General features: G+C 37.0%; 1 protein-coding gene across 3 annotated transcripts in view; it reads right to left on the bottom strand.

The window, feature by feature from the left end:
• Positions 1-25,461, bottom strand: part of STRN (striatin) — a 120,871-nt gene that overhangs the window by 45,921 nt on the left and 49,489 nt on the right. For 2 of the 3 annotated variants that reach the window (XM_002812138.6, XM_024242555.3), the window contains 5 exons: positions 24,332-24,405; positions 13,760-13,838; positions 10,579-10,746; positions 7,511-7,646; positions 1,842-1,977 (listed from right to left, as the gene is read on the bottom strand). In XM_002812138.6, the coding sequence (XP_002812184.3) occupies positions 1,842-1,977; positions 7,511-7,646; positions 10,579-10,746; positions 13,760-13,838; positions 24,332-24,405 (593 nt within the window). Of the gene's footprint in view, positions 1-1,841; positions 1,978-7,510; positions 7,647-10,578; positions 10,747-13,759; positions 13,839-24,331; positions 24,406-24,575; positions 24,642-25,461 lie in introns of those variants that run through there. The other variant, XM_054548228.2, reaches the window with a different exon arrangement.

Raw genomic sequence — 25,461 nt, 5'->3', positions numbered from 1 at the left:
GTAACATTTAGACAGAATTAATACCTGCGTTCCAGTCTTATAGCCTCTGTTCTGGTTCTTGAAGGTATATTAGAATCTGTATTTATCCTAAGGAAATTAACATAGAAACAGAAAAGCAAATACTACATGTTCTCACTTGTAACTGGGAGCTAAATAGTAGGTACTTAGGGACATAAAGACGGCAACAAAGACACCGGGGACTACTAGAGGCGGGAGGCAGGGAGGGCAGTAAGGGCTGAAAAACCAACTGATAAGTAAGGGTACTATGCTCAGTACATGGGTGACAGTATCATTTATACCCTGAACTGCATCATCATGCAATATACCCAAGTAACAAACCTGCAAATATACTCCCAAAACTGAAAGTTGAAAAAGAAAAAAACAAACAAAAAACAAAAAAATACTATTTATAAATAGGGTAATCTGTATAATTTGGGACATGTATCTTTCTTATTGAGAAGAACACTCAATATTGAAAAGATAACAATTAGCTGCAAATTATTTACATATTTATGAAACTAAAATCTAAACTTCAGTTATTCACACAACATGAAGAAATAATTTAAAAATTCATATGGAGAATTCAAGTTCAAACATCATGAAAGGCTGGACCCAAACCAACAGATCCCTATCCTCTTCTGGGAAGAACATAATATAAAACCTAACTTTAAAAAAGTAAATACAAGGCTGGGAGCAGTGGCTCATGCTTGTAATCCCAGCACCTTAGAAGGCCGAGGCGGGCAGATCACCTGATGTCAGGAATTCGAGACCAGCCTGGCCAACATGGTGAAACCCTGTTACTACTAAAAATACAAAAATTAGCCAAGCCTGGTGGCACACACCTGTAGTCCCAGCTACTCAGGAGGCTGAGGCATGAGAATTGCTTGAACCCAGGAGGTGGAAGCTGCAGTGAGCCAGGATCACGCCACTGCACTCCGGCCTGGGTGACAGAGTAAGACTCGGTATCAAAAAGCCACTGCACTCCAGCCTGGGTGACAGAGTGAGACTCGGTATGAAAAAAAAAAAAAGTAAATATACCTCTGAGCTAGAAAGAAAAACAATGAAAACTTTCAGGTGCCAGTAATTAAGCATAAACATAGCAGATCCTGCTGTTGCAACTCAGTCCTGGCTATAAGCCTTAATGCCTGTATATACAACTCTAAGTAAGATTTCTTTATATATGTTACAGACAATTAAAAATGTAATTTCAATATGGCACTGCTTTCAATAGCAAAAAAAAACCCTAAGAGTACTTTTAACAATTTATGCACAACATTTTTACAGGAAAAATTAAATGACCTTTATTTTTCTTTTTGAGACGGAGTTTCCCCAAAATACTTGTTTTAACTCTTATTAGATGTTTAAAATATTTGATTTTTTAGGACATTTTGAGAAGAAAAATTCTATGCCTTTTACGAACTGTCAAATCTTAAACTACGATGAATGACTGACTACAATTTTTTAACTCATACTTCTTTTTGCATGTAAGATGTCAGCAATGAGATCTCCAAAAATCCTCTAACTAAAGTCTCATAATCAATTTCCACAAAAATCTAGATTTGCAAGTTCTACTGTCTAAACAGAAAACAGAGAATATTCTATATAGTAATTCAAATTCTTTTCATACTGTATTGCTGTTTTTTTTTCTTTTTAAATGAGGTAGTTATATAATGTTCCTTAAACATACACACACATTCACCCTGGATAAAGGGTGCTAGTAGTAATAAGTTCACAGAATGCTCAATATTTCAACATTATAGTTAAGATGTTGCCCTCCTGGCAAAATATTAATTTCTTTTATTTACTTAACATCTCTGGTTGGATCCAGTATGCTTCCTTACCCCAGTCTGTTCCATCACCTGCACTTCTAGATTCATTGTCTCCTTCCTCTGATGTAACCAAGAAGTCAAACTCCTTGAGAGCTTCTTTTGTATCTCGATCTTCACCGCTGTCAGGCAATGCTTTTTTCCTAACAATCTAATGAAAAAAACATGCTAAATTAAATAAAGGAGATAGTTTCCCTTTACCACTGAATAAGAAAATTCAATTATTTTCTTCAGAAAGTATACCTTTGTTGGGTTAAATAACTGTACTACCTAACTCAGTGAAAATCACATAGTTTTAAAAAGATGTACATTATAAATTTTAAAGCAGTAATTTAAACTTTGCTCAACGGTATTATGGCTTGTTTGTTTTAAGTAAACTAACGGAACCACATACTGAAATATAAGACATGTACTGAAACGACAGATAGATGATTTACAAGGTTCCCATAATTATTTCTACTGCCCTAACCTTGCATCAGTTTTCTCTAGTAGCTCTCCATGTATTTAATTTTTTCCCTAAAATGTTGATCTTTCAGAGTGCATCTAACTTAGATTTAACAACAAATTGGTAAAGGCTGTTATGGTTCATTTTTCTATATTTAGAAATAACTCTGGAATCACAAATCCAATTGAAGGGCTAAAACTTAAGCTGAATACATGCAGAGACAATTTTTGTGATCTACATGCCTAAGCTCTTTATGAACTGTCTCCATCTCAGTCACCTTTACCAACATGGGCCTAAAGAAATTAGGATGCTAGGTTTGCATTTTCTTTGAATAAAATTTCAATATCTCAGTTTCTCTAGACTTCAGCTTCTTCACTTCATGCAAAACAGAAATAACATGATATGATCAAATGTTATCGCTGGGCTATTATGAGTGGCTTAAAATCATAAAAGTTTTACAGGCAGACCAATAGGACAGACTAGAGAGTTGAGAAGTAGACCCCAAGAGATGACAAACACGTGACTTGTATGGTCCTGTTCCCTTGCTGTTAATTCGTATCATTCATCAATCACAGCATTCTTCTTCAAAGGCAAGATACAGCCTCAGAAATCCTTCTCAGCACAGCACTCCAAGAAGCCACTACCAACAGAACAAAGGTGGCATCATAGGTAATTCCTATCTAGCCTTAACTGTCCTGGTACATATAAAAACTGTATAGGAGTGGCTGGGCGCGGTGGCTCACGCCTGTAATCCCAGCACTTTGGGAGGCCGAGGTGGGTGGATCACGAGGTCAGGAGATCGAGACCATCCTGGCTAACACGGTGAAACCCCGTCTCTACTAAAAATACAAAACATTAGCCAGGCGTGGTGGCAGGCACCTGTAGTCCCAGCTACTCAGGAGGCTGAGGCAGAAGAATCGCGTGAACCCGGGAGATGGAGCTTGCAGTGAGCCGAGATCGCGCCACTGCACTCCAGCCTGGGCGACAGAGCAAGACTCCGTCTCAAAAAAAAAAAGCAAAAAAAACAAAACTGGATAGGAGAAATCAAAGGATTATTTAATGATGCTAGAATAATTTGTTTAACTGTTTGGGATATTTTCCTAAAATCAAGAAATACTTCTATGCTTACAGCACCTCCCAATCTAACATCTAGCAAAATCTATTAGACAAACAAACAAAAAAAGCAAGATCAGTGTGGCAGACTGGGAACAAAAAACCCGTGCTGAATGTGTATTCTTTTATAAATACAAACTATATTCTAATAATCTATTCTAATTTTCCCTAGGTAGCCACACTAAGGTAGAAAGGTGTATCTGGGCCAGGCACGGTGGTTCACGCCTGTAATCCCAGCACTTTGGGAGGCCGAGATGGGCGGATCACGAGGTCAGGAGGTGGAGACCATTCTGCCTAACATGGTGAAAACCCCGTCTCTACTAAAAATGCCAAAAAAACAAACAAACAAACAAAAAAAACTACCCAGGCGTGGTGGTAGGCACCTGTAGTCCCAGCTACTCGGGAGGCTGAGGCAGGAGAATGGCGTGAACCCAGGAGGCAGAGCTTGCAGTGAGCTGAGATCGCGCCACTGCGCTCCAGCCTGGGAGACAGTGCAAGACTCCATCTCAAAAAAAAAAAGTGTATCTGAAGAGTTATGCCAACAGGACACCCCAATTCTCAGAGTTCCACATATAAATATATTGCTAATCTACCTTCTTTTACCCTAGAGGCTTAATCCCTCCATCTTCTAGACTCTGATGAGTTGCCAGCTGTAATTCAGAGGGACCATCACCAACATCTTACAGACAGAGTCCTTGTTCTCACTGCCTGATAAAAAGAGCAGGCAAAATCCGTAAGAAGCATGTGGAACCTCAAATTGCAAGTATGAATGTATTTTCAACATTAAATATGGTATTAAGTAATAAAAGCAACTCTTGGGGGGAAAAACTGTTTCTAGTCTCATCGCCTCAGTATAATCTTACAAAGAATAAAGATAAATGACATTTATTACTGTCATTGCAGATCACTATTTACTAAGTATCCCACTTTAAATAAATAAACCAAAAGTCCTCTGCTTTTAATGTTTAGGTACAGAAGAAAAATGAATTGTGTTTACCACTGGAGAACAGCATTGAACAGGAAGGTGTAGAGTTTGTAATAATAAGCATGTATTACTTTTCTTCCTGACATAGAAGGTTCCACTCCACTTCTACCTTCAATGAGCTTATAAATCAATTTAAGAAATTAAGAGAAAACCAAAGAAGTTATGGGTTGCACAGGATGCCTAAGTAGATTAGAAAAATGAATAAACTGTCACTTCAAAAACCATTAGGAGGGCCATGACACAAAGGAATGTGGGATTCTTTATAATGTGGCTAAAAAAAAAGTTAATAGCTCTTAGTTCCATTCTCTTTCCTCCTAAAGTTCCTGAACGTGGAGACTAAATGCTGCTGCAGAAGTTAGGCTCCACACAGTTTGAAACTGATCATTTTTTACATGCAGGTATAATCTCAGGGTTGTTATTACATTTAACTGGTGATGACGAGAATACTGATAATAATGATGGCAAAGAAAAATAAGGGCCAAGTGCAGTGACTCACACCTGTAATCCCTGCACTTTGGGAGGCCAAGGCAGGCGGATCGCCTGAGGTCAGGAGTTTGAGACCAGCCTGACCAACATGGAGAAACCCTGTCTCTACTAAAAACACAACATTAGCCGGGTGTGGTGGTGCATGCTTGTAATCCCAGCTAGTCGGGAGGCTGAGACAGGAGAATTGCTTGAACCCGGGAGGCAGAGGTTGCAGTCAGCCGAGATTGCACCATTGCACAGCCTAGGCAACAAGAGTGAAACTCCGTCTCAAAAAAAAAAAAAAAGAAAAGAAAGAAAATAAAATAACATTTTTAAAACTTGTTCTACTTGACATTTTAATAGGATAACTTTCAGCTTTCCCTATAGAATGCAATAAGTTATGCTTATTCACTGCTATACAGAATTAGGTTGTTAAAGTCCTTTTCAGCATATAGCTATTTGAGTGTAGCTGTGAAAATTAATGTAATATAATGTAAAAAAACAAGCAAAACTGTTAAAACCAGTGATTTGTTTAGAAATATTTTTTTCCAAAACAACTAAAAAAAAAAAAAATTTTTTTTTTTTTTTCTTGAGACAGAGTCTCTCTCTATCACCCAGGCTGGAGTGCAGTGGCGCAATCTCGGCTCACTGCAAGCTCTGCCTCCTGGGTTCACGCCATTCTCCTGCCTCAGCCTTCCGAGTAGCTGGGACTACAGGCACTTGCCACCAAGCCCAGCTAATTTTTTTTGGATTTTTAGTAGAGACAGGGTTTCACCATGTTAGCCAGCATGGTCTCGATCTCCTGACCTAGTGATCCATCCGTCTCGGCCTCCCAAAGTGCTGGGATTACACGTGTGAGCCACTGTGCCCAGCCAAAACTAAAAAAATTTTTGAGTGTAGTGGCATGATCATGGCTCACTGCAACATCAAATCCCTGGGCTCAAGCGATCCTCCTTCCTCAGCCTCCCATGCAGTTGGAACTACAGGTGTGTGCCATCACACATGGCTAATTAAAAAAAATTTTTTTTTTAGATATGGGGTCTTATTATGTTGCCTAGGCTGGTCCCAAACTCCTGGCCTCAAGTGATCCTCCCACTTCAGCCTCCTGAGTAGCTGGGGTTACAGGCACAAGCCACTGCACACAGCACAGAACTGCTATGATCTGCACTAATTAGAAGACAGTATATTTATTATGTTGTTTACTTAAAAAGACAACAGTCTATGGTTTAGGAATTTCTAGTAAGATCATATGTAATAGTTTTAATAATTAGTTTATAAATATTTTAAATATTTAAATTGATATCACTAACAGAAACATATAGCATCATGATTCAAGGCATTATTTAATACTGAGCTATGAATAAAGTATTTTGATGGAAAAATAATATCTCAATGCCAGCATCCCATAGAAATCACAAGGGACTACACAATTTCCAGATGATCAGGACACAGAAAAAGTGTCATAGAAATTTAGGCTTTTCCTTTTACTATGGTAAATTAAGACACATGCTATTACTACTTGTTTGGGTAAGAAAAATTGGAAGTTACTACTTGAATTTCAAATAATTTCCATGGCAGGGCTTTACCAGTAGAGTACTACTGAATAGTGGTGATGGAAAACAATAATCTGGCAGTAATAATTTGAGTCTCTGATGGAGCCCAAGAAGCAGAAGGCATAAAACACACAGAGGTTACACTTAGGAAGCACTTTATAGTTAAACAGATCATTTTCGCACATAGTGTCTCTTTGTTCCTCACAAAATCCTCCATGGTTAAGATGGCTATTTATAACAATCCTCATTTTACAAATGAAAAAACTAAGTCTGAAGCATTAAGAAACACAAATAATGGCAGAACTGCAGCTTAAACCCAAGTCTTTTAGTTAGAGGTCCAATCTGCTTTATATTACTTTACTTTCCTCCTCTCTATTCATAAATTAATGTGAAAGAGAAAATGCAAACATTTTCCTAGACAAAGCAAAACATGTCCTCGTATCTTACTTAAAAAAGAAGTTAAAGGAGTAGGAGGAAGAAGGAAGAAGAGAGAGAAGGGAGAAGGGGAAGAGGGGAGAAAAGCGAAGAGAGAGGAAAAGGGGGAAAGAGGGAAGAAGAGAAGAAAATGGAGAAGGGAAGAGAAAGAAGTGGCTACTTCGAGACATCTCTCATTCCAAGAAACTGCCATGGGAAAGTCATTAAGCTTATAAACATCTGAACAAAACTTGAGAAGAACCCTAAACAAGAAATCTAACGGAAGAGTTCTGAAAGTTTGCCTGCCAAAACAATCCTGACAAGAGAGACAAAAACTGCATATATTAGAGCTGATGCTAGCTGCCATCAGGCACCATGATGTGTCTGTCAATTCTATTCTCTTGTAACAACCAATAACCCTGCATTGTTATAACACACAATATTTACTATATTCATCTGCCCCATAGAAAAGTTGTCCTGTTTAATGAATGAACAAAAAGTCAAACAGTGAGGAATTTCAAGAGAAAGCTACTATATTAAAAATATTCTCAACTTGAAATCAATATTATAAACTCTCATAAATGTCTCCAAATTCATGAAAAAGAAAAAGCTAGGCGTCAAGATTAAAGAACATGGATTATTTTATGCATTATATAGTATGTATTATACTCCCTAAAAATATTTATATCGTATGAGTTATCTAACTCACTGTTGAAGTATCAATGACGCTTTTCTCTCTTCCATCAACGTCATCATCTTCATCTTCATCACTGAAATCTGCAGCTGCACTTTCAAGGAATTTGAAATTATCCAGCACGGAGGCAGAATCTGTTAACTCAGATTTTCTGGTGTAAAACACGTATATCCTGCTTAGTTAATCTTTTTAACTTCGGCATAAGAAGTAACCCATGATATGTTACATTAACTTCTGTTTAGATGGTAACTATAAATCCAAAATCACATTATCTACATTGATTTCTATCAATTACACTCCCACAAATTTAAAAAGCAATACAGGAAGTGGATACTCTTTAAGTACTTTGTAATCCTATCTACTCACCTACCTACCTACTTACCTACCTATCTACCTGGAGACAAAGTCTCCGGGCTCTGTCACCCACGGTAGAGTGCAGTAGCATGATCTAACTCACTCCAATCTCTGCCTCCCAGGTTCATGCAATTCTCCAGTTTCAGCCTCCCAAGCAGCTGGGATTACAGGAGTGAGCCACCACGCCCTGCTAATTTTTGTATTTTCAGTAGAGATGGGGTTCCACTATGTTGCCCAAGCTGGTCTCTAATTCCTGAGCCCAAGTGATTCGCCAGCCTCAGCCTCAGCCTCCCAAAGTGCTGGGATTATAGGCGTGAGCCACTCATATCTATTTAGATTAGTGGTAATCTAATGTAAAAAACTCCCCCTCCTGATTTACTATTATTTTGATCTTTACACCAACCTTAATGTATTTCATTTTAAAAATATTTTTATTATCTCTACCGCCGTTTTTCTCTACTCTTATTCTCTCTGCAACTCTCCCTTTGACATCTTACGTAAGTTTATACAACTAAGAAAATAATAAGTATGTCATTTTTCTCTGATGCAATCTTGTATTTCTGCTTAACAGCTAAAGTAAAAGAGAAAATGTGTACATAAAGTTACTAACAGCAATACACTAGTCAAATTAACATTGCTACTAGACTTGACCCTGTTGATTAATAAGCCATTAATCTCTTAGAAACAGTTGAATTTTCAAATATATGACTTGAATTTAGTTCCCTCAAAATAAATTTAGTAAAGATTGGCTGGGCGCGGTGGCTCACACCTGTAATCCCAGCACTTTGGGAGGCTGAGGCAGGCGGATCACGAGATCAAGAGATTGAGACCATCCTGGCCAACCAACATGGTGAAACTCCATCTCTACTAAAAATACAAAAATTAGCTGGGTGTAGTGGCACATGCCTGTAGTCTCAGCTACTCGGGAGGCTTAGGCAGGAGAATCGCTTGAACCCGGGAGGCAGAGGTTGCAGTGAGCTGAGATCGTGCCACTGCACTCCAGCCCAGGTGACAGAGTGAGACTCTGTCTCTAAACAAACAAATAAATAAATAAATTTAGTAAAGATTCCAATGGCCAGAACAGAAAGATTTATCTCCAGTTCATTAGGTAATCTTTTAGACAGAGAGCATTTTCCTGGGGAAAAAAAAAAAATGTAGAAACTACTATGGACAAAATTTTCAAAAGAGATCTATCTTAAATTTCAAATCTGCTTACAGCTTTGTGTTTGGTATCACCCTCCCCTAACTCTTTATCCCTACTGAAATCGGACAGATTAGCAACAGTATCTTTGTCATTTTTAAAAGACAAATCAAGGCCAAAACACACAAGAGTGGTCTTCCCTGAAAGTCTTTACTGAAGGTTATTAAAGTATGCATTCTAGTTCTTAAAAACATTTATACTATCAGCCAGGCGTGGTGGCTCATGCCTGTAATCCCAGTACTTCCGGAGGCCGAGGCAGGCAGATCACGAGGTCAAGAGATCGAGACCATCCCGGCCAACATGGTGAAACCCCATCTCTACTAAAAATACAAAAAATTAGCTGGGTGCGGTGGCACGCGCCTGTAGTCTCACCTACTTGGGAGGCTGAGGCAGGAGAATGGCGTGAACCCGGGAGGCAGAGCTTGCAGTGAGCTGCGATCGCGCCACTGCACTCCAGCCTGGGTGACAGAGCGAGACTCCGTCTCAAAAAAAAAAAAAAAAACAACCATTTATACTACCTAAGTTAACTTGATGACTTACATTAAACCCAGAACGTAAAAACAGAACTAAAGATAATGTCCACAGTCTGTACCTATACAGAGAAATACCATGCCTTACATTTACATATATAAGTTAATGTATTTTTTTAACGCAGCCTACAAAGTTGGAAATGTATTCTTAATTATTAATGAATACATTTTAAGGCTCCAAGGAACTTTGTTTGTAAAAGTCCTACAGTGAACCTTTACCTAATCCCATAATTTTAATTTATATTCCAAATAGCAGGAACTATCTTCTTGCTAGAAAATTTAGAGTTCAATTAAAACCATTCTTCCTTCCTAAACAAGTGTCAAAATAAAAGTCATAAACATTCACAGAATTTTTGGCTTTTTATTCAATTAACAATCACGGAAATTTTTTCCCAATAAATGAGAATCTCTTTATTGAACTGTTTATGCTTATTTTAACTAGAATTATATATAATTGTATGATACATAATCCAAAATGGAAAACAAAATATTTCAAATAGCTACTGAATTGTTCACACTTACGCTGTCACTTCAAAATAGCTACTTAAAATAGATATTTTATATCAAAGGAAAGATAAATTACATTATTAGATAAACAAAAGTGGTTAAAAAACAGTGTTACTTCTAAAGAATTTGAGGTATTTTTACGATTTCTGGATCACCAATCATGAAACGTCATTCTTATGGATTTGTACTGAATTTCCAAATAAAATCTTTTCTGAAGTTTTATTTAGTGATTAAGTCAATATACTAAAATCTATTAAATAAATATACTAAAATCTGTATTAAATATCACAAATAATATTCTTGAATTAAAAGAGTCATAAATAACTCCAGTCCTTGTTACCTTCTAACCAAATAAAATTTTAGAATTTTTATTAAGTTATAATTAAATTATTTCAATGTCACTACCTAAAAGTACAAGTAATGTCCATAAAACCAAAAATATTTAATAAGAACTAATAATAGCTAAAACACTTTCCAGACAAAATACTTACCCAATCATTGCTGTCTCTTTAACTTCAGCCTCTGTGCCATTTACAACTGAGTCCTGATTTTTGTCATCTTCCCTGTCCGTGACATCACTTGAAAAGCCCAACAAAGCTCGCACTCGTTTAGATTTCACATCAAGAATAGTATCTGTATAACCCACCTCCTGTAGATACCTGTGTGAAGAGAATCCTTAGAGTTCAGTCATACTGGAATCAGTATTCTATAATTTAATATGTAAATAAAAGTATGTATTTAAACTCATCGCCTGCATAAGACTTAACAGTACAGTACTATGCTAGTAAGACTTGTTAATAAATAATCTTCCAGCTGCAGATGGTGCTGTCTCTTGCAGTACCAGCCTCTACAGTCACTGAGAAAAATGAGAGAACTATACAATACACCATTCATTACATTAACCATAAGAAGAAGCTGGTCTTTAATATATCTAATAGCACATTCTTTCCTTTAGGCTGGATTGGAGCTAGCTCACTCCCAGACTCTACCAAATCAGTATAATAGTTATTCCAGTAGTTTTTTAAAATTTGTCATGGATCAACTGTGTGTGATCTATACAGAATGTTCCTAGCATATATCGTCTCCTTCATTACACACAAGAAGGTAGTATTTCTCGAGTCACTTCTACAGAATTGAAGCTTCTATCCTGAGCTTTACATATTTATATATAAAAATAATATAAATTATTTTTATATTATTATAAAAATAATATAAATTATTTTTATATTATTATAAAAATAATATAAATTATTTTTATATTATTATAAAAATAATATAAATTATTTTTATATTATTATAAAAATAATATAAATTATTTTTATATTATTATAAAAATAATATAAATTATTTTTATATTATTATAAAAATAATAATATTTTTATTATTAAAATAAAAATAAACCACAATTAAATTGTAGAACGTAGGGGGTGTGTGTACACATATGTGTGTATGTTACTGAAAGGCAGCAACACAAAAAAAGAGCTAAGGCTTTGTATTGAGAGCTAGATCTGGGTCCTGTTTCTGCCACTTACTTGCATAACTTTAATTCTCCTGAACCTCAGTTTTCTATCCCCTAAAACAGACACACCTAATATTGTACCTGGCATATAGACAGGACTCAATACCTATTAACACCAAAGTTGACCAAAACAGACCAAAAGTGGCCGTGGCAGGACCATGAAAAAGGTAAATGCCATTAATAAACATGATAGACAAACATCAGACATTAACTTATAAGTAGGCACCGAGTCTACTGGATGAAAGAAGAAAACAAAGGTTGATGAGATAACCAGTTTAAGTTCAGTTTATTAACAAGATTTGGTCTTAGTTATTATAGCTGAAAGAGTTATCTCAGAAATATATGTGATCAAAGGGTTACCAAATCAAGATGCTCGTTTTTCAGTCCCATCCAATATTTATAGAAAGATCTCAATTAAAATTTGGATAATAAATTCCCAACTTTCCTAAATTTAAAGTTCTTGAAAACTGCTTCAAAGATGTTATACTTTTCCATTTTTAACAAATAATATTTGAGACATACCTCACTTTGGCAACAAAATCACATTACAAATACCTGTTTCAAAATTGCTCTTGCCATAGATAAGCTGGTTTTACTCAACAGTTACTTCCTCATTCATTGATAAAATGACACCTTTACTCAGAAGAGTAGATTATGGGTCCTTTGAAGTTTTTGAAAATATCTCTTGGAGAGCTCATTATGAAACCATTTTTTGTTTAAAAAAAAAGATTAACATTCTAAGAACACATCTATTTTAAAAAGGAAGATGTGTAAGTCATATTTAAGATCAAAGTGTGAGCATTAGTAAAAATTCACTTATTAAATATCAGAAAATATCTCATTTTCTTGTAACTATCTAGATTAAAAAATACATATGCAAAGACATTTTAAGATTCTCTTTCCGTAGTCAAAAGTAATAGCTGCTATACATCCACTTTGGAAACCTTGGGTTTAAACTACTTATAATCAACCTCCAAAAAACCAGGTAGTAAATTTCATTTTACTGAGGCACAAATCTGAATATGAGTTTCAAAGGTGGTATTCAAGAACCAGGCACTCAACTGGTGAGTCTAGTCTACCTCTTGATATCAGAGCCTCAACTCATCTTTGTTTACTCTTTATTGTCTCAAATACATATTAATATTTTATGGAAGAAAGTTGACCGGGAGTGGTGGCTCACACCTGTAATCCCAGCACTTTGAGGGGCCAAGGTGGGGAGATCACTCAAAGTCAGGAGTTCGAGACCAGCCTGGCCAACATGGCAAAACCCCATCTCTACAAAAATACAAAAAAATTAGACAGGCATAGAGGCAGGCACACACCTGTAGTCCCAGCTAGCCGGGAGGCTGAGGCAAGAGAATCACTTGAGCCCAGGAGGCAGCAGTTGCTGTAAGCCAAGATTGTGCCACTGGACTCCAGCCTGGGCGACAGAGTGAGACTCCATCTCAAATGAATGAATGAATCAATGAATGAAATATATGTTAGGCAATATTTGCAAATTTGGAGAATTCAAAAAGTTCTCCAATTATTTAAAAGTTTTAAAACATAACAAAATTGCATGTAAACACCAATTGCACATTTTTTTTTTTTTTTTTTTGAGATGACGTTTCGCTCTTGTTGCCCAGGCTGGAGTGCAACAGTGCAATCTCGGCTCACTGCAAACTCCACCTCCCGGGTTCAAGCAATTCTCCTGCCTCAGCCTCCCAAGTAGCTGAAATTACAGGCATGTGCCACCACGCCCGGCTAATTTTGTGTTTTTAGTAGAGATGGGGTTTCACCACGTTGGTGAGGCTGGTCTCAAACTCCTGACTTCAAGTGATCCATCCACCTTGACCTCCCAAAGTGCTGGGATTACAGGCGTGAGCTACTGCGCCCGGCCAATTGCACATATATTAAAATGTTATATATTCATACATAAAATATGCAATGAAAATAATAACTTTAAAGTTATAAAATTCTTTTAACTATATAAGTTCTACCACACAGAAGAAGTATTTAATATGAAAAAGGAACAGTAATTCAATTAAGCTTTTTCACAGCATCCGTATAAGAGATAAAATATTCATCTGACTTGAAAATACACAGTAAAAATAACTTCATAAAAACTGTTTCTTGTCTTCAGCCATTTATAAGTTTGACTATGGGACACTTACTGTCTGAGTAGTTGTCGACCTTGTTTCCACATTAACTGGCTGTTTTGTTGTGGCTGCACTTCTGTTTCATTACCTTCATCTAGAAAACATTAAGTCATAATAAAACTGACTTGTTTTACGTATTAGAGGGCATCTTAATCCATTAATAACGTCCAATAAACATTTATAAGATTAAGAATATGTAAAACTGCAACTGTAAGGTATGTGTTAAGATAATGCAAGTTCTGTTTTTTAACTGTAATTTCTATAACAAAACTCTAATATAAATTATTGTTACTGGATTTCCCTAAGAGTAGCAGAACTAAAATAAATACATTTTCCCTATCTTTAACTAGACTGAGAATTTTTCTCCAGAACAAAGACTTATCCAATCAAGTCACACAATGAGAGCCAAATAAAAGTATTATAAAGTAGCACATCAGAACTAGAACAAGTAAATAATAACAATAATTGAACATTTAAAAATAACTAAGGGTATAACTGGATTATTTGTAACACAAAGGATAAATGCTCGAGGGGATGGATACCCCATTTTCCATGATGTGACTAGTACACATTGCATGACTCTATCAAAACATCTCATGTACCCCATAAATATATACACCTACTATGTACCTACAGAAATTAAAAATTAAAAATAAATAATAACTGGGCATGGTGGCTCACACCTATAATCCCAGCAATTTGGGAGGCCAAGGCAGGTGGATCTCTAGAACCCAGGAGTTTGAGACCAGCCTGGGCAACATGGAGTAAACCCTGTCTCTACAAAAAAAAATTATCTGGGCATAGTGGCATGCAGCTGTGGTCCCAGCTACTAGGGAGGCTTAAGTGGGAGAATCACCTAAGCCCGGGAAGATGAGGCTGCAGTGAGCTGTAATCGTGCCACTGCACTCCAGCCTGGGCAACAGAGGGAGGCTCTGTCTCAAAAAAATGAATCAATGAATGAATAAATAAGTAACAAGTAATTTTTTTAAAAAAAGAACTAGAACAAAATACTGAGGAATGATGGTAGAAAACCCAATTTGGTAAAGAGCAGATATATAACAACCTTAATCCAAACCTGTTTCCCTCATTAGCTATTACATCTAAAAACTTCAGGTAGGCCAGGCGTGGTGGCTCACACCTATAATCCCAGCACCTTGGGAGGCCGAGGCGGGTGGATACCTGAGGTCAGGAGTTTGAGACCAGACTGACCAACATGGCAAAAATCCCCATCTCTACTAAAAATACAAAAATTAGTGGTGGTGGGTGCCTGTAATCCCAACTACTCGGGAGGCTGAGGCAGGACAATCCCTTGAACCCAAGAAGCGGAGGTTGCAGTGAGCCGAGATGATTGCGCCATTGCACTCCAGCGTGGGCAACAGAGCAAGACTCCATCTCAAAAACAAAACAAAACAAAACAAAACCCTCAAGTATTCTTTTAATGACATTCTTTGAATGAAAACCTCCTAAACATTTTAAAGCTTAAATTCATCATTAGGTAAAAGCAGAATCCTTTTTAGAAGGTGGTAAAATAAAAAGAGCTTTCTCTATGGTAAGTCTGGACTGCACAATCTCCAAGCTACACTATGGTTCTATATTAACAGTACAAAAAAAGTGCATACTTTCCTCAGCCTTTGATCAAACTCTAAAAAACTGCTGATCTTTATAGGATCTTATTCAAGTGGAGATACAAAAGGGACTGGGAAATTTTATTTGGTGACATTTGAAATTAAGTATTTACGGGCCAGGCACAGTGGCTCACATCTGTAATCCCAGCACTTTGGGAGGCCAAGGCGGGCGGATCACGAGGTAAGGAGACAGACACCAGCCTGGCTAACATGGTGAAATCCTGTCTCTACTAAAAATACAAAAACTTAGCCAGGCGTGGTGGCACATGCCTGTTTCCCAGCTACTCAGGAGGCTGAGGCAGAAGAATCGCTTGAACCTGGGAGGTGGAGGTTGCAGTGAGCCAAGATGATGCCACTGCACTCCAGTGTGGGTGACAGAGCAAGACTCCGTCTCAAAAAAAAAAAAAAAAAAAAAGAAAGAAAGAAAGAAAGAAAGAAATTAAGTATTTACTACATACTGTGTTAAAAACACACACATTATCTCTTTTATTCCTTACAACCTCAAAGATAGGTACTTAGCCTCATTTTAAAAATAAGAAAGCTGAGTTTTGGAAGGTAATTTTCAGGTTTTTTAGTTAGAAACACAATTGTAAGTGCTGAATTTCTGTTTCACTCCAGAGCCCCAGCATTTTCCTTCCCATGCTATCACTACAATAAGAAATTAGAGAAATACATGAATAAAAATAAGAACTAAATCTTCCAAGTTTGTTTTTCTTCTAAAAGAACTCTAAAATAACTAGGCTTAGTTCTGTGATATACCAAAGAAACAGAAGTAGACTGGAAAGGCAGGTAGAAAATAAAGGGAATTAAATTAACTCCAAAAAGAAGCTAATTACTTTGTGATAACTTCAAAGAGAAAATAAATTCAAAAAAAAATAAAAAATAAAAAAAGAAGGGAGCAAAAACGCTGTCCCCAAACTCAGGGAAAACAAATACATCCTGTTTCCACTGACCACAAATTCAGGATCTGTGCAGGTAACATAGTATGTTCCAATATATCGCCTTCTTAAGTCAAGTGAATAACCTGTACTTGCCAACTAAAAACATTTACATTGCCATTTCAAGACTTCAGATGTTAAATGAAGTTCTGAGGTCATTAAATCTCCCATCAGAATAGGGCTAAATCCTTTCTACGCCATCCTCAAATATACTCAACTACTTCTGCCTATTTTGGCAGCCAGTGATATCACAAAAGTGTGATACAGCAAATCAACGGAATACTGCTCAAGAAGAACAAGGAATGAATTACTGATACAAACATACATAAATCTCAAATGCATTATTCTAAGTGAATAAGCCAGAATCAAAAGGCTACAATCTGTAAGATTCTGGAATTCATATGACTTTCTAGAAAAGGCAAAACTATAGAAATGGAAAACAGACTACTGGTTGCCAGGGGATTAGCGTAGGGAGGGAGAGATTTGTGAAAACACTAAAAAGGGTGACTTTTATGATATGTAAATTACATCTTAATAAGAATCAAATAAGAATGTACCCTATCCTCTTAAAAAAAAGTGTATTCTTACACTGAGATAAAATCTGACCCTCTAAGTAACATCTGAGGTTATGGCTGGGCCGCAGTGGCTCATGCCTGTAATACCAGCACTTTAGGAGGCCGAGGTGGGCAGATCACTCAAACCCAGGAGTTTGAGACCAGCCTGGCCAATATGGTGAAACTTCATCTCTACTAAAAATACAAAAGTTAGTTGGAGGCTGGGTGCGGTGGCTCATGCCCGTAATCCCAACTACTCAGGAGGCTGAGGCAGGAGAATCACATGAACCTGGGAGGCAGAGGTTGCAGTGAGCCGGAGGTTGCAGTGAGCCAAGATCACATCACTACACTCCAGGCTGCGTGACAAAGCAAGCCTCTATCCCCAACCCCGACCACCTCCCAAAAAAAATAGCTGGGCAAGGTGGCACATGCCTGTAATCCCAGCTACTAGGGAGGCTGAGGCAGGAGAATCATTTGAACCCAGGAGGTGAAGGTTGCAGTGAATCGAGATTGCACCACTGCACTGCAGCCTGGGCAACGGAAGTAGAGACTTCATCTCAAAGAAAAAAAAAAAATTTCAGGTTAAAAAAAGAAACCCAAAGTCAAATAGCTCTTATATTTCCTTATTCAGGCTAAGCTCGCAGTTCTTTCCATGGTTAGTAAGTAGTCATCAACTATCACAATTCATTCTTGCCTTGTCAAGTTCAAAAAGTGACATTATATAAAAGTGAGGATTTTAATATAGATAATACTTGAATTTCTCGGTAATATCGAAAGTATTTGACTGCTATTTCCAGTCAAATCAGAGTAACAGACACTAGATTTACTGTCCTGCTAAACCAACTATAAAACAAAACAGATGAAACAATGGTTTTCAAAACACTGGACATCACGCAACAAAGGACATAATACCTGAGAGAAGAGGGAAGCAAACAGGTAAGCCTCATGATTATCCCAGACACCACCTAGAGAGAGTTTCCATATCATAGCACAGGGAGGAACAAAAACAGTATCTGAAGAAATAATGGCTGAAAAGTGCCAAATTCCATGAAACCTATAAACCCACAGATCCAAGAAACTCAATAAATCCCAAGCATAAGAAATACGTAGAGAGGGCTAACTACACCAGGGCATATCATAATACAATCATTTAGAACCAATGATAAAGAGAAAATCTTAAAAGCAGCCAGAGAAAAAGATCACATTATACACAGAGCAACAAAAATAAGGGCAACAGGAGATATCTCATCAGAAATAATGCCTATGAGCAAAATAAAGACTTTTTCAGGCCGGGCGCAGTGGCTCACACTTGTAATCCCAGCACTTTGGGAGGCCAGGGTAGACGGATCACTTGATGTCAGGAGTTCTAGACCAGCCTGGCCAACATGGTAAAACCCCATTTCTACTAAAAATACAAAAATTATTCAGGCGTGGTGGCAGGCGCCTGTAATCCCAGCTACCTCGGGGGGCTGAGGCAGAAGAATCGCTTGAAACTGGGAGGCGGAGGTTGCAGTGAGCCGAGATCGTGCCATCACACTCCAGCCTGGGGGACAAGAGCGAGACTTCATCTCAAAAAAAAAAAAAACAAAACAAAAAAAACTTTCTCAGACATACAAAAGCTGCAAAAACTCATTACTAGCATTCCATATGACAAGATATGTGAGCGGAAGACTTTAAGGTTGAAGGAAAATAATACGGAAACACAGATCTACACAAAGGAATAATGAGTATTGGGAATTTTTTTTCATATTATTATTTAAATGTCTTTAAAAGACAAAAGACTGCTGGAAAAAAATAACAATGGAGTGCGTGGTTTATCACATACATAGAAGTAAAATACATGACAACAACAGCACAAAGACTGGGAAGAGGAGAAACGGAAGTACACTATTATAAGGTTATTGTTCTATCCATGAAGTGGTGTATTATCACTTGAAGACAGACTGTAATAAGTTAAAGATGTGCCTTGTAAGCCCTAAAGCAATTACTAAAATAAGAATTACTGCTAGTAAGTCAGCAAAAGAGATAAAATTGAATCATAAAAAATATTTGATAATTCAAAAGAAGGCTGAAAAAGAAGGAAAAGAAACAAGAACAGACTGAACAAAACAAATTACAAAGGTGGTAGCATTAACCTAACCATATCAATAATCATAAGTGCAAATGGTCTAAATTTCTCAATTAAAAGACAGAATTTATCACACTGGATATATTCAACTTTAAATAAGTACCTGGCTTCTAATATTAAATAGGAGAGACTGAAATATCAAAAATAAATACATTTTAACATAGCCTGAGATAATATTCTCCTAAAGTAGAAATATGAAGGTCTGGAAGTGGGACAAAAAAAAAGTTAGAAAGGAAAAGTAAATTTTTGTGAAAAATGTTTCAGAAAACGTCTGGATTATCAGTTTTAGGAAAATATGGTAAATAGATAAAAGAACAAAGAATGGAAAAAAAAATCCCTGCTTCTTTAATGGTTATGCCATTTGAATATACCCTTTCTGCCACCTCCTAGTCCTTATCACCATCATCTATAAATCCCAAGATAACCCTCCAAATCTGGCTCACATGCTTCTGCCACCAAACTTCTACATTATCTTGAGTGAAATCAATATGCATGTAGGAGATCCGCTTCTGCCTCCCCACAGCCACCACCCTCTCTAGCTGTCATATCTTAGGTCTTGTCATCATGAGGAACTATGATAGATGCAAACTGATTCTCTGAGCAGACCCGTCAGGCTCAATTACTCCCAATTCATTAGTTCTTTTTTCTTTCTTTTTTCCCTAAATTCGCTAGTTCTTTAATTTAGCTGGGACCTCTAGCCAGGGGCCAGCACACTACTGCCTGCATGTCAAATCCAGCCTACCACCTGTTTTTATAGTACAGACACATCCATTAATTTATGTACTGTCTATGAATGCTTGCATGCTACAGTGGCAAAGTTGAGTAGCTGCAACAAACAGCCTTCAAAACCCAAAATATTTACTATCCGGCCCTTTACAGAAAAAGTTTGCTGACCTGCTCTAGACCAGAATCTACCCCCTTACTTTTAATTCACCCATTAGTCAGCCTCCTTGTGTCTTCACTTCCTTCCCTCTGTAGTTTTAGTTCATGGCTTATCACTTCAATCATTCCTTTGCCAAATTTTTTTGTCCCTTTGTCTCTCCGTGAATTCAACTATTAACTATCTGCATTCTCTTTGACTTTACCCAGGCTACCAAATGTGCAGCCTAGTGCCTCTACACACACTCATGATCACACACCTTAACTGGACCCTTAGCTTTTCTCGATCCTACTATTCCCTGGAAAGTCAGTCTTCCTGTTTACCATTAGCATTTTAAACCTTCTCTACTTTTCTTAAACATCTGACCCACTCTCAGCAGATAATCCTATCTCATACATAAAGCTATCACTTGTGGACGTTCCCTCAAATACCCACCACCAAACAGAAATCCAAATCTATAAATCTGTTAACCTAACTTCCTACATTCTCTCTTGGTAATGATAAAAGACATGCTCCTCCTGCCATTCTCCAGCTATGCTCAGAATCCAATCCCTACCACCTTCTTCAGATTATCTTCCTATTTTGAGTATCTCTACTCTTTCCCTTTTTATTGGTTACTCCTCTAAGACACACATCACACCATGTGCGCGCGAGTGTGCACACACGCACACACACACTTTCCTTGACCCCATGTCCTTCCAGCTATTGCCCTCTAATCTCTCTCCTTCACCTTCACAACCTAAGCTTCCTGAAACCTAACTATACCCACTTTGTTTTTGCCCTCACCTCTCTCCTAAAGTTCTCAGTGTCCCACGTGTCACAGAGTCCTACAGATATTCTTCAGTCCTCTGGGAATTAACCAGTAGTGTTGAACAGTCCTTCCTTCTGGAAGCCCTCTCTTCTCTTGGTTTCCTTGGTCTCCTGGTTTTCCTCCTACTGCTAATGTACTCTCTATCAGACTCTTTTTCATGTTTCCATTCTTCTACCAGTCTTTTAAATGTCATTCCTCAGGGCTCCATTTTATGTAATCTTACCTCACATACAGCTCCTGGGTGACTGTTTCAACTCCAATGGCTGTGAGTGCCACCAGTACCATATGTTGATGCCTCTCAAATTTATGTCTCTAACACATCCATACTTCTGGCTTGAGCTCAAGACCCATATACTCAACTGTCTACTAGCCATCTCCACTTGGTTATCTAAGAAATAAATCCAAAAGTGAACCCACCATTTTCCAAATCTACTTCTGGTCTAGTTGTTTAAATTACAAATGTGGGAGTCACTTCTGACTCATCCTTTTTTCACCCCCTACATCCAATCAAGAAGTAGTTCCTGTGCTTGCCTTGGCAGCAAATATACTAAAATTAGAATAATACAGAAAAGATCAGCATAAAATCGAATTTATGTACATATAAAAAGAACAGTTCCTGCATATTTTACTTCCTAAATATTTCCTGAACACACCCTTGTCAAGGAAACCTTACTCATTTGCCCAGGTTTCTGCAACAGTCCTCTAACCAGTCGCCCCATCTCCATCGTTGCTCCTCTCTAATCCATGTTCCACACTACAGCCCACGTAATCCAAGAGTAAATCTCATCATAAACCCCTAATTAAGATCCTTCAAATGCTTAGAATATTCCTAAGCGTGAACTACTTAACATGTTTCACAAGGCCCTTGTAACTATTTTACCCCCCAGCTAACTCTCTGTCTACATCTGGAAACATTCCTTCCCTCTCTCCCACTACTATCCAGGTATCCCATTTCTCAAATGTGCCATAGTCTTACCTCAGAAGCTCTGCTGCTAATACTCTGCCTTTCTCCCACCTCCCATTCAACAAATATTTAGTCAGTTTACTTGCCCTGGCTAATTCCTACTTGTCCTTAAGATGTCAAAATTAAACATCACTTCCTCCAAGAAGCCTTTCTTGACCACTTGACTAGGTTTGTGCTACTGTGCTCAATAACACTTAGTATTTCTCCATTATACATGTCATATGTCATTGTAATCACTTCTTTAACTGTCTGTCTTCCCTACAAAAATCCAACAGGACATTGTTGTCTTATTCACTGGATTTGGTACTAGGTCTGAAAAACATTATATATATAATATTTATAAGATGAATGGATGCTTGGAAAGATAGATGAAATTATACTAGGTACTAACTAAGTATTATATACTGAGAATAACTAGGTATTGTATACTAAGAAAATAAACATTTGAGCTAGGAAGTATTCCCAGAGTATTTCCTAGTTTACAGATCAGGAATGGAGTAACCATAGAGAAATTAAGTAGGAGCACGGAAATTTAAAATGTTGGGGCAGAGTCAAACTTACATCTATCTGCTTTTAAAGCGCAAGCCCTTTCTACTGAGCGGTGCTGTTTACTTATAAACTTTATAATTTTTTTTTTAAGAGACAGGATCTCACTCTGTCACTCAGGCTAGAGTGCAGTGGCACAATCTTAGCACACTATAACCTAACCTCAAACTCCTGAGCTCAAGTGATCCTTTCACCTCAGCCTCCCCAGTAGCTAGGACTACAGGTATGTGCCACCATCCCCAGCTAATTTTTTAATTTTTTGGTAGAGACAGGGTCTTGCATACATTGCGCAGACTGGTCTCAAACTCCTAGCCTTAAGCAATCCTCCCACCTTGGCCTCCCAAAGTGGGATTACAGGCATTAGCCACTGCAGCCAGCCATGTTTACTTACAAACATTTAAAAAATACATTGTATCTAGGCTTCTATTCTCCTAAATTGATATCCAAAACTTAAGAAATGAAAACTTTTTAATACGATACTAATTAAAATCACTCCTTTGAGTCAGTTAATATAGTTTTAGAACAGTTTTTAACAAATAGCCTAGATTTTTTAAAAATTTATTTTGAAATTTAAGCACATCTCAGGTCACAAGAACAGACGCTCAAGTAAAAGACAGAATATTAAAAAACAAAGGAAAAAAAACACACCAGTGATCAACTGGCATTGCTTTAGATCTCAAGCATTTAATATTCAGCTGAGGAAACGCATTAATACACTACTACACTGAATTAACTACAAAATTGGCAGTACATTTAGAAGTCATTTTGGAAAGTTCTTTCATACATTGTCAAATACAGAAGCAACATGATAAAATGGAAAGAATATGAATTTTGGAGTCAGAAAGACCTGGGTTCAGCTCCATATTCTATCATTACTTAATATCTGTGTGACGTTGGGCAAGTTTTTCCACTTCTCTGAGTTTAAATTTCACATATGTAAAATCCAAATAAATATTATCTTTACCGAAGATACTTTACCGAATAACTACTTTAAAATTTAAAGTGAATATGCGGCCGGGTGTGGTGGCTCACGCCTGTAATCCTAGCACTATGGGAGGCCGAGGCGGGAGGATTAAGAGGTCAGGAGATCGAGACCATCCTGGCTAACATGGTGAAACCCCGTCTCTATTAAAAATACAAAAAATTAGCCGGGCCTGGTGGTGGGCGCCAGTAATCCCAGTTACTCGGGAGGCTGAGGCAGGAGAATGGCGTGAACCCGGGAGGTGGAGCTTGCAGTGAGCCGAGATCGTGCCACTGCACTCCAGACTGGGTGACAGAGTGAGACTCCGTCTCAAAAAAAATAAAATAAAATTTAAAGTAAATATATATATATAAAGCCTCTAGTACAAGGTACGTATTTCAGTAAATGATATAAATGAACATTAATGTCTTCAGATATCTGATTGGGAAATTTAACCTGAAATTACGCCAAAAACGTACCTATCTAAAACATGGCTGATAACTTTTGATTAATTTTTGTCATTCTTCCCTAATACCTACTAATAAGTGAATTATATCTATATTTCTTAATATCTGATTATTTACAAGTAATATTTTATATTGTTTGATGGTATGAAGAAGTAGGAAAAAGAAAAAGAAGAAATAATTCAAAAATATAATAAATGGTTCAGCTGTTAAAACATGTTCTAGTTACAGAAACTCCTGTGGACAAGAAAGACCAAAACAGTTTTCCACCTGAAACCAAAGAATTATGTTTTTGGGATGAGGAATTCCTCCATGCTTTAAGAAGAAATCTCTTACCTCTATATTTCCTAATCTTTCTCAGGATTTCAAGAGCATGATGTACTTTGTACTGCACATCTGAAAGTTCCCATTAACTCTGGGCAGACCCAGCTAGACAAGGTTATGCTGGTGCATGTTACCCCATGAACTCTGATCCTTCCAGTAAGTGTAGAACATAAGCAGAAAATGGGGAACTAAAAGAAAGGGGAAGAGGGAAAAGGAAGGAAGGTGGTGGAAAATGATCTAAATGACACTAAATGGTGCCAAAAGACAAGCAGGTCAGAAAAAATAACTAATATACAAATAATTAGAAAGTAACTTACAGTTGTAAATGTTGCTAGAAAATACTAGACATTAACTTCTTTTTAACACTTAAACTTCCTTTAAAATTAGCTTACCAGAATCATAGCTTGGAGGCTTCATATCACCCTGATTCAATTCTGTCCCATATTTCAACTTGTGGTATTTGGCTCTAACAAAGAAATGAGAAAATACAGACCATCTTAAAATATATTTAAATTAACTGTAACACACACAACAGTAGTAGTCACAAGAATTCAGTAGTCCTGGCTGAACACTCCTAGAACTTTCAAAGGCTCATAGCTTTCCATGGTGTCAAAGTTATAATACAAAAGTGCTTGCCTTTTTCGTTGTTGCTGTTGTTGTTATACCATCAAGTATCCTTATAACAAAATAAAGGAATAACTCTGGGAATCATAACTCTTCTTTCTGTAATAACAAAATGAACCATATAACATCCTAGTTTCTGTAGTATTCAAATTTTCCTGATGATTGCCAAAGCTAAATTTTACTATCAAAAACAGTTAAAAAAAAAAACAAAAAAGGTTTGGATTGTGAAATAAATTTGCAGAAGACTTTTCTCAAAAAATTGAGCTTTTTAAAAAGAAAAGTCATCTACAATATTATATGCCTTGTCAGATAATCATGATTTGCCAAATATGCATTATACTGCACAATCCAAGGGGGAAAACCCCAGCCCAAATCATCAGTGTTGAATAAGATATTCCAGTAGAAAGTAATTTTTTAAACTAGTCAAGATATCCCTTGTCTTTTGCTCAAAAAGAACTGTGAATGGGAATACTGTTTTATCTTGTTTTCAAAGTTGACAGAATGTTATCATTCTGGTTAACAGGATTTAACCATCTGATTTAACTATCTCAGATTTAACCATGAGACTAGAAAAATAACCCAGATAATGTAGAAATTTTTTAAAGGGTGACTAAAAATAGCCATATCTGCTTAATCTATTTGCATATTTTCACTTGTTGGCTCCCTAAAATACTGAGGCCATTTATAATAAATATTCAATGTGTTAAGACTGGGATATTAATATAAACAACAATAATTTGAAAAACCAAAATAATACAGTAATAAAGGAAGAAAGGTGTAACACAGCCAAATTTGAAAGTTTTTTTTTCTTTATAAAAACCTAATAGACCACTTACCATTAGGTTTTTTCATAATTTAAGAAAAGTAGTGGCTGGGCACGGGGGCTCATGCCTGTAAT

Source organism: Pongo abelii, chromosome 12 (assembly GCF_028885655.2).
Source record: "Pongo abelii isolate AG06213 chromosome 12, NHGRI_mPonAbe1-v2.0_pri, whole genome shotgun sequence".
Taxonomy (NCBI): domain Eukaryota; kingdom Metazoa; phylum Chordata; class Mammalia; order Primates; family Hominidae; genus Pongo; species Pongo abelii.
The sequence above is the reverse complement of the archived record's forward strand: the minus strand, read 5'-3'. Positions and strand labels throughout refer to the sequence as shown.